The sequence below is a fragment of the Aythya ferina genome, assembly GCF_964211825.1.
Source record: "Aythya ferina genome assembly, chromosome: 14".
Classification (NCBI taxonomy): Eukaryota; Metazoa; Chordata; class Aves; order Anseriformes; family Anatidae; genus Aythya; species Aythya ferina.
This window is the reverse complement of record NC_140312.1, coordinates 403,588-421,603: the sequence shown is the minus strand read 5'-3', so window position 1 is coordinate 421,603 and position 18,016 is coordinate 403,588. Positions and strand designations below refer to the sequence as shown.

Below are 18,016 nucleotides of genomic sequence, written 5' to 3'. Positions count from 1 at the left end.
TTAACTGCAATAATTCTCTCTTATTATTGTTGCTGAAGTCTAGAGAGAAGCAATATAACTTGACAGTTTTCTCCTGTATATTTCCTGCCATTCAAAAAAATCTCAAGTTTATTTATTAACTTATTGCTAAATTACAAGGGCCTATGGATCAGCTGGATGGGAGTAAGATTCCAAACCAAATCTGCCATGGATGAAGATATTTTATAAGAATCCCTGTACTACATCAATACTACCAATAAGTACAGTTAATCCTGCTAGGTGACTCTCAAGGGACTTCTCAAACCATTTTTTTAAATTCCCTTCAAAAACACCATTATGAAGTTATCTTCTATTTATTCATTATCTCCTATCCATGTTTTCTTCTAGCCCTGCCCCAATACTTTGATCTCAGGGCAATGTGGAAAAATCCAGACCGTTGTATCAGCAGTCCCAATGAGTATAGTTCAGAATAGGTAAAATATTAATAACGCCATCTCCCAGAAAAGCCATGAAATGACTAATTTAATAGAAGTGCCAGATACCAGCTAAGAGGGCAGTAACTGCAACCATGATGATAACGTAATAAAGACAGTAGAGAGGTTAACTAATGAGACAGACCCAGATAATGCTTTGTGGTAATTGTAGAGCAAAGACTTTGTTTTCCAATTCTGCAGCTGTGATTCATGAGGGTTGTTTGTTTTGTGTGTGTGTGTGGTGTTTTTTTCTTGCCCACTTGTTATTCTCTAACATGAGTCACATTTGTACTATTTCTCCCTTATCTGCATTTGACAACAGCTAAGATTAAGCATGGCAGGGTTTCCAAACCCTTCATTACCAGTGGTGGCTACTCCTTGATTGTACTGCACAGAGAAGTCTGCTTTACCCTTCATGTGCATCTCAGTTTTGGGTATATTAGAAGTCTCTTATTTGTATTTTTTTCTATTTTCCAAACAAGTAAAGGTCTATCCCCAGTACAATGTGACACTGTCTCCCTCCTACCACACAAATAAAAAGAAAACTAGCCGGTATAAAAGTTCCCTATTAACAATCACAAACCTTGTGCTTGCACTTCTACTAATCATAATGTATTACCCCCCCAACTTTTTTTTTTTCCAGTAAGCTCTTTGATTTAGTCACTCTAAGTTATTTGTACAAATAAAGAATGTGCAGGCATGAGATGCAGAGTAATGCCACACTCCTGGTAAATTATTCAAATCAAGAAAAATTGAGATTTGTTGGTGCAGAGCAAACACTAAGTTTATTGCTTGCATCAATACTGCTTGTGCCTACTCACAGCACCAACTGAACTCCAAACCTTTGTCTTAACTTCTTCACATGTGTTCAGGAGACACCTTCTTTAGTTAGTTTGCACAAGTACATGAGAAACTTAAGGAAGTACTATAGTTTCATATTACAATGTTATGATGATTAGAGTTGATAAAATAATATAAAACCTATAGTACATATTTCTTCTGAGCCTAGTTTGAAATGATTTTTTATATATGTTTTAAATTGCTTTGTTCAGATTTTTAGGAGGTATTTCTATAGTATTGCAGTATTAGATTTACATCATTATTATTCTGCTACAATAAAAAACTATCTAGACTGTAACAGTAAATTCAGATATCAGATGAAGTCTTTCATGTGAATCATTTACATTTTAATCTTTTAATATCAATTGCAGTGTTAGTGAATGAACAGAAAGCAGACCCATTTTTATTGCTTGCAGATTTGTATCTGCACCAAACTAACACAGTGGTGCACTAGGATCATACAACTGCAGCAAAGAGTGGCTACACCCAGCACTGCCAAATACAAAGTGATTCCAGACCTCCTACCAGCTCAACCAATGTCAACCCAATTGGAAAAAGTTTGGAAGTTACTGAAGATGTATGCAAGTTGTTGGTCTGACTGTCAAATGAATAATGCAATTAAAGATCTCCTAAGCACATTAACAGGTTTTAAGGTTAAGAATTAAATATTATGTCTAAACTTCAGTTGAAGCATTCAAAAGAATTAGTACTTCTACAGAAAAGCCAACTTTCCAAAACTGTGCTCAGAAAAGAACACAGAAATACATTCCTATTTAAGTTCTGGAAGATAAGCATATGTATGACTAAAAGTTTGACAATTTTGACCTCAGAACTCATTTCCCATCTTTGTGCTTGCTTCCTCATCTGCAGGAAAGGATATTGTTTTTGTAATTCAAAGGCATTTTTCCTGAAAGTTACTTAGCTAAGGATTTAAACAATCTTTGATATCCTTGGGTTGAACATGTTGAAAAAATAACAACAACAAAAAAAAGACAGTTTTTGAAAAAAAAAAAAAAAAAAAAGCAGCAGCTATTTTGATCAGTGCATTTGTATTTATTCTGAAGTGATTTATTTTGTGAACACATACCAAGTTTACCAGATGCTGCAACCCATCCACAGTTGTGAGCTAACATGAAAATAATATATGTAGTTCTGTTAAGGTACTAATCACTCTAAAGTTTAACCCTTTTTCAGTAAATAATAAACATTAGAAGTCCACAGTGCACATTCCATATCAAAAGATATTTGGATAAATTTGCAGTGCACACACCACCATGAGAACAAGGTAGAACCAAAGAGTTGTTTTGCAACTTAGCAGATCAAGAAATGCTTTTCTACAGCAATATTCCTCACTCAAACGCAGTTCAGAATGAACATAAAGGGTCCAAAAGGTTGACTCAAATTCTGTCAAACTCTTACTATTCAGTCAAGCTACAGGTTTCTAGGTTCAATGGGACAAAATGAAGGCTTGGCATGCACTGGATTCTACACCATTTACTTCACAAACCCATTAGAGACATCATGGGTCCTGCACGAACCTGACAGAGGAAAAAGCTGGTTCTGCTCTACAGGAAAACAGCATGCTGTGGTGGTTTTACAGTACACATGCCCCTTTCCAAGAAGCCATGTCTAACTGTCAGACCTCCATCCAGACAGAGCAGGCTTTAGAAAGGTGTTCAGAGGAAAACCTTTGTCAGGAATGGGTAAGTACCGAGAGTGACACACTGAGGTATACCACTGCCAGGCTGAATGACCAAAGCAGCCTTTTCTGTTTGACAGGCTGACATCCTGTTCATTCTGTCTGTTTTTGGAGCAAAACCTGGCTGAAAGACTTGCCAAGGGAGTCCTGGGCTCTGTGCTGGCCTGTGCAGTATCTGAATCCACTGACTGTGGCATCACATCTTCCCCCCATAAACAGTCCCATCCATTTGTGAATGTTAGTGCTCCATTAGAGCAAGCCAGAGATACCAAAATGCAACTTCGTTAATCCAATGTGTAGGTACAAGCACTAGATCCTGCTCTGCTGGACATTATATACAGAGCGTTCTTGTCCACCCACCTGGATGCCATCCCGTGTAAGGTGTTCTAGAGGATCCTGCTCAGCAGGGGGTTGGACTAGATGACCTTCAGAGGTCCCTTCCAACCCCAGACATTCTGCGTTTGGCCTTTTTAGCCACTCATAGGACTGAAGGAGGAGAAACACTCTTCCCTGGATTGTCTTCTCAGTTCTGCTAGCGATTTAGCCTGTAACATAGCCATTTAAACTCTCCAGACCTCAGTTTAGCCCTTAGTTAATTATATGCATCTGATAATTGGTATGAAAAATAGCTCTATACAAGTTTTTCTTTTTTTAATGTATTGTTTGCAATGGATAAGAATAGATAGCATGCCAGTGTGCTATTCTTTCTTGATTTTTTTTTCTCCTTTTTAGTACTCTCATATGACCTCCCCTAAAACAATGAGGTCCACTTCTCCATTGAACAACTTATTCCAGTAGAGCAATCAAAAAATTGCTTGTTTAGGATATCTTAAGGAGCATTGCCTTAGGACAAAGTCAAAATGAAAACAAAAGAAACTTTCAGAGACTTTTTTTTCAAAGAAAGAACTCCAGAGTTAGTCTGAATTGTTCTAAGGTGAACAAATTACCCCAACAGATTTCAGATGAAATTAAATAAAGCAAGTCCACACTGTCTGCTTAAACTGAAACATAACCTAGATAGATATAATAATTTAGCCTGGAGTGTCATCATCTAATGCCCAATCCCGCCTGCTTGATCCTTCCACTCCGTATCTGCAGCCTGATAACGTTCTCAGTCAAGCAATCAAGAGCCTAGGCAAGGTATTCCCCACCATGCCTCTTTTTAGATAGATCCACACATTGGGCAGAGATTGAAGCCAATCATCTCAAAAAACAATTGTGAGCGTACATCCCCACAGTATTCATCTGGATTTTCACATTGTTCATGGATGAGGTTGGTATTTCAGTCTACACAGTCTTAAAATAGCCAAATAAGTATGTTGAAATTTGAGTGAAGGGAAGGTTGTTTTTCCTTGTTAAAAATCAAAACAGCTACAGCTTTTATAACAGAATTTCTGTTTGTTCACTATATCGCGTTTAACCATTGTTCCTTCTTTTGCTTTTATCAGGTTTACAAATTTATTTATTTATTTATTTATTTTTGGGGGGGAGGAGGAAATTTTCTGTTCATTGAGGTAGCTAAGACACAGAAAGGATAAGACTATAATTATTTCTGCTGTTTATGAGCTGTAAATTCAACATTGGTGTTCAAAGAGAGTAAATAAGACAGGCTAAATAAATCAAGCTGAATGTCAGAATTCATAGCATCTTTCCCAGAAAACAGGTGGCTCAAGTGGAGATCCTGCAAAGGCATGGCACACCTGAATCACATTCAGATGCACAACATATGTATATTGTATATCAAGTTAACAGTAAAATCCTCATCAGATGTCTCCTCTCTCCCCTTGTGTTCATCTTTGTCTACACAAAACTCTCTCAGACACAAACTCAGGCCATGGACCTATTTGAGTATAGAGAGATCTGTTCCAGAGCTGCTTTCAAGCTGCTAATTCACATGCCCTAAGATAGACTATACATGCAATTTCTTGTTTGCCACAGCTGTCCAGCACCTCTCCAGAGCCCTCCCTCTTGACAGAGAACTTGCATCATGATTTAACTGAAAAGAAGATGCAGAGCAGACTCTTCCTGAAGATCTACCCCCTTCCGAGAGACACTCCCCCACGTAGGTGCAGATCAACAGCCTCATTTATACACCAATTTATTTCACAGGAATCTTTTAAGTAAATAACTGATAATAACATGGTGTCAAGTAGTCATTGCAATCACACAGGACGGCACATGGCGCGCCGCTCAGAAAGGAAAAGGGCTCTTGACAGAGGTATCTATCCTACATACGCTGCATTAAAGCTGAAACATCTTTCAGATGTAGTGTTTTACCAAACACCACAGAGAAATATCTAATTCAACCATCAAAATTGAAGACTTCTGAAATACTCCAGTGTGTGAAACATGGAATGCATTTCAAGGCACCCATGAAAATAGTTTCACTTGACAACAGTTATTTACAAAAAGCAACATTAGGAACTCTTCTTAGGACCAAAATGCAAATACCCACAAACTCTGCCCCTTTTCTCTATTATCCAAGCCTTTCACAACAAGGAATTCAATACTTAAATATTAAGAATACTCTTGACAAATTTTCAAGGAGGAACAAAAAAAAGAGTTTAAAGACTTAAGTTGGCTCTGAATCCCTCATCTGAGTGGTTAAAGATCCCTATAAACCAATTGGAGAATATTTATGATTAAATCCACTTTCTGGTACCCTGAGCAAAGACAGCACCATGAGGCTCATCTTCAAGCACAAGACAGCACACAACGTCCACAGAGCAACATTGGCCAATATCTATGTGTAGCTTAAAACAGGATTTGACTCCTAATTTCTTCTTAGTACCTTGGGTATGGGTAGCACCACGTAAAGAGGGACTTGTCAGTGACTGGGTTTATCTCCCCATACTAACTATGGCTAGGGCAAGTGACAGAAAGTGCTGTGACTAGGTCTAGGAAAGTAGCATTGATCCTGCAGCCCTGTTGGGAACTAACTAGATAGTTCACAGAACTGCTGATCGTTCACACGCAGCACATGTGCATGCAGTCATATCACACCAGATTATACATTAGCATGAAAAAGGACTCCCTATGCGAGAAGCGTCACTGAAATCTCAGCGAGATGTAGACCTGATACTTTGCATTCCTGCCCACCAAACACCAAGTTCAAGCGCTGTCGTAACACCCCATTTATCCCAAAGAGCTGCACAGCTGTTTTGCTGAGACCTGAAAACAGGCTTTACCGAATGAATGAAATAGCACAGACAACCAAATGCAGAAACTGCAGGAAATTATTTTTTAATTTTCTTGGAAATATACAGATGAATTAAGAACCCCAATTACAAACTACATAAACTTGTAAAGCAATAGCTAGAAAGTCTTCCCTTAAGCCAGACCTGCTGCTTGCTAGTTTGCAAAATTAGCGCAGACTTGATAGTAAAACAAGTATTCACAGAAACAAAATCATTTTCTGCTAAGCCTCCGAACGCCTTTTAAGCTTTCTGCCGCCGTTTGAGCCTTCTCCTGCGATCAGCAGCACCGGTAACAGCCGCTCCCGCTGCCGGCGGCCAGAAGCCGATTTCTGCCGCCGCGCCCCCCCCGCGCCGCCCCGGGCAGCCGGTACCTTCCGTGTGGCAGCTGCAGGACAGGATGGAGGTGGCAGGCCTGAAGATGTACGACAGGTAACGAGAAAAGCATTTCATCTTCCGAAAACGGTAATTAAAAAAGGGTAAGAACACCATGGAAGGCTAAAAAAGAAAATCACTACAAATAAAAGGAAAACTTGCGGCAAGCCCGCCTCAAGCCATGAGGATCGTTCCCGTTTGCAGACGGCCTACATGGCACGGGCAGGGGCTCGGGCTCGGGCTCGCCGCGGCGGCTGCCCGGCGGGGAGAGGGCCCCGCGCTGCCGGCCCGGCGGAGCCGCCGCGGCCCCGGCCCCGGCCCCGAGGCGGAGCGGCGCGGAGCGGAGCGGGGCCGCGCTGCTGACTCAGCCCGGCCGGGCGGCTGCCCCCGCTCGGCCCCTCGCGGCTGCCCGGCGCCGTTCCGCAGCGCCCCGCCGGCCGCCGCTCGGGGCCCGCTCTCGGGCGCATCGCCGCCGAGGCTGCAGGCGCTCCGGAGCGGGCGGCCGGGGAGCCCGGGGCCGTCAGCGCTCCTCGGCGCCGCGGCTCGCCCCGTGCAGGAGCGAAGCCCAGCCGAGCGGTTCCCACACCCGGGGATTTCCACGGCAACGCTGCTTTCCGAGGACGCGTTGCCCCGGCGGGTCAGAGCAGCCCGAGCCTGGCAGCTTCACGACAAGTCTCGCTCAGCCCTCCCGCATTCCTAACGTATTCTGAGAGCAGGGAGTGACCAGAAGATGCGAAAGAAAAAGAAAAGAAACGCAAAAAACCAGCACCACACTGGGAAGCCACAGAATACCAGTTGAGCCGTCCAATAAAAATGCCTTTTACTATATTCTGGACTTTTCTGTAGCAGTGCCCTTAACCCACACTCCCCAGTACCCAGTCAGACTTGTGCTATTTAAGTGAAGGAGTTTTAAATCAATCTTTCTCATGTTTTCTGCAGCTGCAACACAGTTTTTAGGGCAGAAATATTTCACAGCTGAGTGCACTCCAAACTCAGCACCCACTCTGGAGCAGCCTGCTCGGGTGCACGTAGTGGAAAATATCATGATATCAAGAGGGCAGCCTGGAAGGACGTAACATGATAGTTGCTGATGCTCAAGTATCTTGTTTTTCTGATGTTTAATTACTCTATGGACAAGTATTTTGTTTTAGGACCAAATCACTCAACACTGTTGCCTTGTTGAGCACTGAGTCAGTTTGCTGTTTGGTTTCATCATCCCGCTGCAGTCTAATCTTGCTGTCATTATCAGATGACAGCACAACTGTGTTTTTACTGGAGAGATGCAAAGCACCTGTGGCAGTGAAGAGAGAAGCTTTTCATTTCACTTTAATCTCTTTCTCTTTATTCAAAATACCCTCTCTGGACTTGTAAGGAAAACTGCAGGTCTGGGCTGCAAGCCATGCAAAGCCTTCCTGCTTAGGGAGGAGAGCTCACTGCAGTTGCATCACACAAAAGTGAAGGCTGCAGATTAACTACTATTGTGAATCACAAATCCATTCCAGCAAACAGGTATGAAGGTAAAAGAGACAGGATTTTATGAAGCACTGTTCATGGCAGCAGCTACCTTTATATGTTTGTATATGTACCTCACAGTCACATTACTGAGTTCGTGTAACTTGCTGTGGTAGCAGAGGGATAGAAGTTTATTCCACCCCTGGAACTTAAATAAATTGTGTGGTATTGACCTGTCTCCTGTTTCAGGAAGGGAGAATAAAAATGACTGCCAGTCCAAATCCCTCAACTGACCAGAAAGGGACTCTCTTTGCCTCTGTGCTTAAGAGCCCAGAAAGATTTGTCCTAGCTCTGCTTCCTTGGTCACTCTCAGAGCTTCAGGAGGAGGACTACATTTCTTCCTAAAACCCTGTATCTCTCTTCTCTTTATGTCTGTCTTTTTAACTGTATCGATCTATCTATATGTGTGTATATATATATATATATGGATACACACACATATATATAATCCTTGTAGTTTCTGTCTCTACCATCTAGTTATGCAAGCAGATACATTGCAGTCAGAGGTTATTCCAGAGGCTCTGGAATAAGTTCTATCCACACAGAGCTGTGCATTCACTTGCTTAAGGTTTACTCAGAAACTTAGAATCAGCTTGAAATAGAAGCCATATCTGAGACCTACATGTAGGACTGAAGTCTGTAAATGCTATGCCTCTCTTCCATATTGATGTAAATAGCTCCCATTGTATGACAGGAAAAAAAATATTTTTTCCACTTGAAAGTAGATATGAACATTCCCCAAGAAACAGATTAATTCCACCTCATTAAAATCATGTACAGAAGAAGGGCAATCATTATTGTGGCTTTGATCTATTTAAATATTTATAGTCAGTTTTTATGTTCCATTAACAAACTGAGTTTCATTTCACATGCAAAAACCAGGATATTTATTCAAGCTCAATTAGCAAGCAACACAGAAATGAAACCACAATGTAAGAACACAAGCCAGGCTCTGAATCAGCTTGGTGAGCCTGCTAACAGTCATGCAACATTTAGATCTTTCATTTGGAGCTATTGTTTATACCTTTGGATGATATGGCAAGCACAGACAATTGGAAGAAGATGTAATAAAAATCTCAGGTGCACTGGAAATGGCTGTTGGTCACAGCAGCTTGCTAGGACCTGATGATATTCCAGACACCAGGTAAAACATCTGACTGCATTAGGATCATTTTAATCTAGCCATTACTGTTTATGAGGCATTTCTCCACTTGATAACTTTGCTGTATATATGTTTTACACCTGAATAACTTAATATGACAAAGATTGAAGTGCTGAATGCCTGCATGCCAGTCATAAAGCCTGCACCAACCGTATGGTTGTATTCTCACAACAGTAGTAGTTCTACACTGCCTATCTTGAGGCTCAAGCAAACTAGAGGAAATTTGACCTCTTAAATTTGCACAAATCTGGTGTCTATACCTGATTGCTAATTATCATTACATCAAAATAAGGCAAGATCTCTAAAACTGGTTTCCTGTTAGTAGTAATGAAATATAGCCAAAGCAGTGTGGCATACCAAAGAGAATCAGCAACATCATTTACTTCACATTTAACATTGAAAGCACTGTGTTTGTTAGAGCAGCTGAAAGATGTCCCAGGCCTCCCATCTATGCATAAAAGATCTCATTCATCCAGACAGTTGTGTTAGAGAGTTAAAGAATCCATTAAATCACTGGTTTCATCAGGACAAGCACTACACATTATGATACCATATTCAAAGACAAGGAAAGCAATAAACAAGAAAAGAATAAAATTATAAAGTTTGTGGGTATCTCTGTTTGTGTAGGCTTATGTGTGCATGGAAAAGAGCAAGCATACAGAATTATTCTCTGCAACATTTTAAAGGCAGAATGACACTGCATCCAGCTGAAGTAGGCAGGCTTTTCTAAATTTAAAGATGCAGAACACCATAAACATAATAGTAGCATCTCCTTTCAACTTACTGTACACAGCTTCAGGCATTCCAATCATTAATTAAATTGTAAATTCAGGATGCTTCGATGTTAACCAGAGTCCTGAAAGTCAGAAATGTGCCATAAACACTAGCATAAAGCTAACAAGTTAAATACAAACTTCTGGTAAAGTGGAGGCATCTGTGATATCAACATACATTTATGGTACAATTTATGTATATGTACATCTGTACACATACATGCCCATATTGTCATACAAACACAAACAAAAATGGCATAACAGCTGAAAACTCAAACCCATATATAAAATGTTCTCCAGAACTTTCTGCTCAGTCACAGTGAGGCCATTTGTACATGTTGATGAGATCTGAAAGACCAATTTGACTTTTTCCTTATGGGTTTCACTGAATATAGCCTTTAAAGTATTATCTATTAGCTTCTTCTGTTCTGTGACTCCAAGATACCCCAAGAAAAAATTGCAGGAGCCTTTCCTTGCCATCATGTCTCTGGATTCCTTCAGCTTATAGCCTTTAGTTGATAAGTGCTCTGCACATAGGAAGACAGAATTTCACCATTGTTTATCTGGCCACTCTACAGCACAAAACCATTGCCTGTACTGGGAGGGTTAGGAGAAGAGGGATGTGATAGAGAATTCAGTTATCTATGAGGGTTAAAGTACATACAGGGAACAAAATGTGAAATGGGGGGAGAAATAAATTAATGGATTAACAATCAATGCTGTAAAAGAATGGAAGATGAAAATAAGAACATGTAGGAAAATACCCAGCATGAAGCTAAACACAGAGGAGTGATCCTATAGGAGGAACAGAATAACATGAAAATATTCAACTTTAAGGGCAGGAAAATTGAATGGATTTAATTCTTATCAATTGTCCATGTTTTTTGCAATCCACGTGTTGGCTAAACACAGAATGGGTACGCTTGCAGAAAGAGAAATGTCTAAGTGATTTAGGAACACAAATCACCCTGAACATTTCTGGGTGTGAAGGGGGATGTCTTGGACTCATAAATCCCCCAACCACCTGTGCTAATTCCTCCTACATAGATATCTATCTGTGTAAGTGTGCACAGTGCAATTTATTTTAACTCCCAATACAAGAATAAGCAGCAAGTTAATACTTATGTCACCCAGAAACAGAACCCAACTGATTCCTATAAAGGTTGTTATGGTGGGAGAGGCTGTCTCATAATTCCCTGAAACATTCATGTAAATAAAAGCTCAAAGCCAAGGAAAAGTTATTTTAAAGACTATTGATACTGTTAAACCAAAATGCCTTCAAACAAATATTTCAAGCAATAGCTAATATTAGTTATTCATCTCTTTAAATGCACAAATACATAATGAAAGCAGAAGAGAAAAAAACTGTAACTTGTCTCTTTGCCAGCAGTTTCACCCAACAGCATGCATACAAACACCCTGCACATTGATTGAGGCAAGAAGTACATGACAAACAAGGTCTTCTGATCACGGCAACAAAAAAAGAAAAATAAACCTACCTTCTGTCACCCCAATATCAATAGTTCCTTTTACTTGACTAAAGCACCACAGTACATCCTGCATGAAGTTTTCAAATCCTGCCAAGGAAACATGCAGAAAGAAGATAAGATGTGATCACTTTTGTATGTAGCTTGCCCTTTTTTAAACAAACACACAAACATATATAAATTGGCACATAAATATCTGCAATCCCTGCATGAAGAGAAATATTTTCTCACCTGGTATCATTCTTCCACATAAAATGCAAAGCTAACGCTGCAAAACTAAGAACATTACGCCCGCATTATGAATTGCCCGTCTGTCTGTTTTCTCCATACCATGTTAGGGCTATTTCAAAAATGGTGCAATTGGAGTCAGTCCCCTCTACATCACTGGCAGCATCGCAGAAGAGTCAGGAGGCCCTGTAGTCACAGCCTTTGTCACAGCCTCTCTTCATCAGAATGCTAATGGCCCCAATCATTTCCATCGCTGTTAAAGAGAGACTGAAACAGACAAAAGGATAACTACTGCTACTATGATTTTTTTTTTTAATTTTTTATTTTTTCCAGTTTATGGACAGTCTAGTTATAAACTGCTAGGTAACAAATCCCATCAGAAGCCGCCTTACAGCATGTCAGAATATCGTCAAAATTTGCCTGGAATCAGAAGGGCACTATAGTTGCTTTAGAAGAATACTACAGTCATATCTATTAGAAGGCACATTAGTAAGCTGTAGCTCTCTCACATCTTCGCTGCCGTAGTAATGCTTTGTTAAGACACTGAGAGAAATTGGGATTTTATCTACTGTTCCTCATTTTCTTGACAGCTCAGCAAAATTTGCCTTTATGTAATGCAGCTTTCACTATAACACAAAAAATCCACAGCCTCAAAGGCTGTGGACAACTTGCTTCCTTTTATCCAAACATACATTTTATCTCAAAGCACTTGCCAAACAAGAAGAAAGAAGCACAATGAAAGAAACTGGTCAGTAACAAGTAGTGTATAATGCTGACATGCTGAGCATCAGGGTTGGAAAGCTCAGCCAATTGAAGCTTCTCTCTGTGAAAGAACAGTTTGGTAAAAACATTTGAGATCCTATCTATTTCACTTGTCACTGTTTACATGGTAGGAAATTTACAGTTAGGATCAGTTCCTAGCACTTTCAGACATGGAAGTTTCTCACTGCCTATAAAATAATGATATATTGCCAGTAGGAAAAAGTACCGTAATAGAAATGAGGAAAAGATTCAGAATTCCTCTGCATTACTAATGCACTAGTGTAACTCTCTTGCTGGATAACATCCAATGTAAAGTTTAATTTTTTATATATATTTTTTAATGTTTCATTAATTTCTTAATTCTCAACAGAGAAATTTTGTAGTTTGAGGGTAGACTCATTTCCCAGAAGAAAAGCTGTTTTTTAAATCAGAAGATAGGAGGTCTTCCAGATGTTTACACACTTATCGAAACATGAAGGAAAAACAAATTTTAAAACTACGGAGTTGTGGGTTCCTTTCCTTTCCTTTCCTTTCCTTTCCTTTCCTTTCCTTTCCTTTCCTTTCCTTTCCTTTCCTTTCCTTTCCTTTCCTTTCCTTTCCTTTCCTTTCCTTTCCTTTCCTTTCCTTTCCTTTCCTTTCCTTTCCTTTCCTTTCCTTTCCTTTCCTTTCCTTTCCTGTCCTGTCCTGTCCTGTCCTGTCCTGTCCTGTCCTGTCCTGTCCTGTCCTGTCCTGTCCTGTCCTGTCCTTACTTATTGCCAACATTTGTCTTTCATTTAGCTGTGGTTTTAGCTGGAAGGTGTTGTGTACAGCTGAGTGTTAGTGTATGTGAAGGGAGTTGCAGATCTTGAGTAGGTTGTCAGCGACAGTTGTCCATGCAGAAAGGGAAGCCAGGTAGCCAGAGCTGAGCTGTGTGCAGTGTTCAGCAAACGCAGGCCAGGCCAGGCCAAATAGAGGAACTTTCCTAGCCCCAGCAATGCCTTGGCAGTCAGATTTCAGAGGTACAGTCTTGACAGAGAGGGAGAAATGGCACTGGAGTCCTCTCAGGTGGTCTGTCTGGTTTCACCATGACTAGATTTACCCTTTAGGGAAAAAAATATAATGCTGAAATGACTTCCTTTCACAACGGACAGTTTTTCAGATTGCCACGAAGATGACTTTTTCTAAGGGAGTATTTTTCCCTGGCTCATGTTTACTAAGACTTCTCCCTGAAGGATAGGAGGGAGAACATTTTTGCAAGTTAGTTCATACAAATCAACAGCTGTTATAGCATTTTTTTCCCCTGGAGATTTGAAGTGTGAGTTATAAAAACTGGAAAGCAAACATGGCAATTAAGCCCATCTGAGACAAGAATATTTTTAAGTGTGTTTTTCTTTGTATGATCATGACAATAATAAGTTCACTGATTCTCTAATCTAAGCAAATCAGTAAAAAAAAATACCTCATTTTCTAATTATGGTGTTAAGGTTTATGTCTTCATTATTTCCTTATTGTTTATAAGATTTTTACTATTTATTGGTTAGACACCGCAGGAACACTGTAAGGGTTAGACTCTCATATTACTTCAATAGTTATCATTTGATAGTGTATCTTCAAAAGACTTTGTTTTTGTTCAGTGAAGAAGTCAATGACTTGCTGTGTTCCTAGTTTATTTAATTTAAGTTACAGAGTTTTGTGTGAGAGTGGACATGAATATGTGCAGTAGGAGTTGCCAAGCTCCAAGTTAAATCTGCCACATCACCATTACTTCTCCTGAATAACTACCAGATTTATATGTTTTCTATGTATTTCTGAATAACTACCAAATTTTCTTCATGTTTTCAAAGCATTTCTCATGCTCAGCTGCTGCTGAAGATGTGCATAAACGGTTTTGTGCAATAGGGATGGGAAGTTGGATATCTGAAGACTTCAAAATGCTAAACACCTACAAAAGAAAAAAAAATTATTTCATTATATAAAGTCATGAGCACATGATGATGCAAACTGTTTTTACAGCTGAAATGTAACTGTCTCACACATGTCCAAGACATTGAGAAAAGATCTCAGTTTGTAATCTCTCCCTCCAATGGTACAGCCTTCTCTCTTCTCTAACAATTGAATTCAGGCAGATATATTAAAATGTGCCTGAATAACTGATCAACATCTTCTTAGCATTCAAGTAATCCCTATATGGTTGGATGTAAACTTGCTGGGAGCTTTGCTGTGAGGCCAGAAATAATACAGATAATAGAGCTGGTTAAAGATGTGCCAGCAAAGCCTTATTAAACACTTCCAGGAACAACTTCCCTTAATCCACAGCAGAGCCTTGGAAAAAAAAATTGTCATCAAAATGTATCCCTGAAACCTGGTCATGCTTGGATAGCACACACTGCAGAGGGCGTGACAATCCTCTCGCTCTCACGCCAGATGCTGTGCCTGAAATGTCCGCAGCTATCTGAGCACTCATAGCCCCAGGAGGACTGCTTTGGAGGTCATGGTCGTGGTCAGACATTCTGACAGCAGCTCACTGTAAGTTGATGTCTGATGTTGAATCACAGAGGGGGAGTTCGTACTGAAGGAAATAAATTCAAGGGAAAGCTGTGAGGGGAGAGGGAGATGGTGAGGATGAAATAGCTGAATGCAAGCAATGGAAAGATTGAAGTTTTCTGGAAGCTCTGTAATGCTTGTTAGAGATCAGATGGAAGGTTCAGGAAGAGCAACAATACTCACATCAACATGCTATGCAGTTTTCAGAGTTCTGCCTAGAATCTTCCCTTTTATAGATATCATTTTGCCCAGCAGCTTTTGCCAGGACTTGTTCCTGTCCTCAGTCTGGTAGTTTTCACATTAATGCCAGGGATCATTTATTCCTGCTTTGTGCTGGTAGTGCTGAGAGCAAGCAGACAGGCTTTCTTAGCCCTTGGTACCTCCTGGCTCCTGGAGGACAAGTACTATGATATACAAACTAGGTTGGAAATACAGCCTTTAGTAACTGAGTTCGCATTTGATGTGGAGGACACATTGATTTAAGGAATGCTATCATATTTTTTGTGCTTTACTGCTGACTTCAACCAATTCCCTGTGAACCATGTAGAGTTTGTATGCTACCCATCTTCCATCTTCTGTAATTCTTGGACTTGTTTCTTTTAGAACACCAATTCTTGCTGGGAGATGATTTCACTAGCAAAGTATTGTGATTATGATGTATTTAAAAAAAAAAAAAAAAAAAGGAATTTTTATTCTAAGGAGTTGAAGAACTCCTCAAAATCAAATGTGTCTGGGGAAAAGCTGCACATGAATATTGAATGGTCTTCTTATGTCAGCTGCTAACTGCATTGCATTCAGTTCTGTAACTAAATGAGTCATGAATGCTGTGTAACAGTGGGAGAGCATCTATTTGAATTGACAGTCTATTGATGCTGGTGGGACTGGGTGATGCACGCAGAAAGAGAATGTTCCCCCGTGTGTCTGAGAGGGATATGTAGAAGTTAAAAGGAGGGGAAGTAGCAATAATTTTACTTTCCAGCCCACCTAAAGACTTGTGATGTAACCATAAAACAGAACTGACTTTGGCGTGCATCTGTTTTCACTGCTGTAAAACTGATCTCAGTATTTATCAGAGTAATTGTTAATTTTTTAGCTCCTTGGAGAACTATTACAAAATCACTGATTATTTTTTCCCACACAGTTATTCATAAAGTGTTCATTTCTGTGGACACATATTTAAAATTTATGTTTCCATGCTCTGATTTTTTCCCTATTTTTTTTTTCAAAGAGCAACCATTATAAACATTTTTTTTAAATCAAGAAAATGAAGATTAGATGACGTTATGAGGTGAGAGAGAGAGAGAGAGAGAGAAATACACTGAAGTGGATTTCCTTTCATATCTGTGCATATCAGAAAACAGACTCAAATTTTTCCAGATATAAGTAGGAATGGCCTGTGCAAACTAGAGGAAGGGAACATGTGTAGCATAACCTACTGTGCAAACAATGCTGAAATTAAGAGAGCCTAAAGTGAGAGTGCTAGGATTCACATGTTAATTAATCTTGCATTTACTGTTTATGCTCCACCAAAGAGAGATGTGGCTTTCAGGTTTATGGACTTAGTACTGGAAACTTAGGAAGATATCAACTGCATCTCAGCTGTAACCCTCATTCAGGTTCATACACACAGATATATTGATATTTGAGCAACCTGATCTAGTGCTAGGTGTCCCTGCCCAGGTCAGAAGTTGTGGAATTAAATGACCTTTAAGGTCGCTTCTAACCCAAACCATTCTATGATTCTATATTAATAAGATTTCTGGCAGGATTTCTCATCTTACGTGTGCCCAGTAGGCACTGCTACCTGCAATAATGCATCAGGAAGAACAGGAATCAAAGAAAACTACTTGAAGATGATATCCCACTGGAAAACATTTAACCACAGCTCACACCAGAGAGGTTAAAAACGTTCCAGGACTAAAAAGGTCCCAGGTTTTGCCTGCAGAACAGCATCATGATGCAGCAGTAAGAGCTTGTCATATGTGTATTTTCTGAAGGGTAGATGAGGAGGAGAAGCGAGAGTGCTACATGATGCTCCTCTGTAGACCTCAATATGTGAAATGTACCCTGCTAATACACAGGACATAAGCTTGTAGTCTGAGTGGGACACCATCTGATATATATGATTTTGTATATTTACATTTCCATTAAGGGAGAGGGAGGGAGGAGAGCTAGAACAGGTCAGGGGATTGGGGAAGGGAAGCAATCCTGGCTCAGGGTCAATAAAAGTTCTGTAGTAATTCTTTGCATTATGTTCTCTAGGAAAAGTGAAATCATATTTTGAATGGTGTGCTGGTTTTGGGTTCTCCCTGGCTCCCTAAGGAAGTATTGTCATGAGAGTCATCTCTGATCTGCAGCAGAATTAAAGGTTTGGAGTCTGGGATGCAGGAAGCTGCAGAGGCAGCTGTTCAGTCCTCCAGCTTCTGCTCAGAGCTCCCCTGGCAGTGTGCTCCACTTCCATGATGGGTCCCCTGGGATGTCACTGCTCATCTGGGACATGTGTTACCCAGCATGTCTGTAAAAGCCTGGGAACTTTATCAAATGATGCATTTTAACTTGCTATATTACCTTATACCCAAAACCTCCTCTGTTATGTAGGCTGGAAATAAAAAAAAATAATAATTATTATTAAAAAAAAAAAAGCAATCTGCAAAAGTGGTATTGGTAGGGTTTCCTGAATGACAAAAGTTCACAAGTGAAAAAAAATATTGGTACTATTTTTGCCATAATGGCATTTCTTTCTCTGATGGCTGCTGGAAGAGGGAGCATTGCAGATTTCTTTTTATTGGGGGGGAAAATAAAATAAATAAATAAATAAAAAAAGTTAACCTTGCTACTACATTAACACTGCAGCTTCTTTTGTGCTCATTTTTCAGGTTAAAGGTAGTTGAAAACACATATGGAAAATGTGATGCCCTTCACCATGATTTCTTACAATTCTGTCACAAATCAAAACTAGAAAGGCAAAGAAGCCTCCAGTCAGTCTGATTCCCCTCTTGGAGATACTGG

The 18,016-nt window shown here is 40.0% G+C and overlaps 1 protein-coding gene across 2 annotated transcripts in view; it reads right to left on the bottom strand.

The window, feature by feature from the left end:
- Positions 1 to 11,878, bottom strand: part of PPP2R2B (protein phosphatase 2 regulatory subunit Bbeta) — a 96,759-nt gene extending 84,881 nt beyond the window's left edge. Inside the window, exons 1-2 of one of the 2 annotated variants that reach the window (XM_084536162.1) lie at positions 11,726 to 11,878; positions 11,507 to 11,584 (exon numbers count right to left, since the gene is read on the bottom strand). In XM_084536162.1, coding sequence (XP_084392288.1) covers positions 11,507 to 11,584; positions 11,726 to 11,735 — 88 coding nt within the window. In that variant the 5' untranslated portion in view covers positions 11,736 to 11,878. Of the gene's footprint in view, positions 1 to 6,559; positions 7,262 to 11,506; positions 11,585 to 11,725 lie in introns of those variants that run through there. The other variant, XM_084536161.1, reaches the window with a different exon arrangement.
- Positions 11,879 to 18,016: the final 6,138 nt, after the last annotated feature.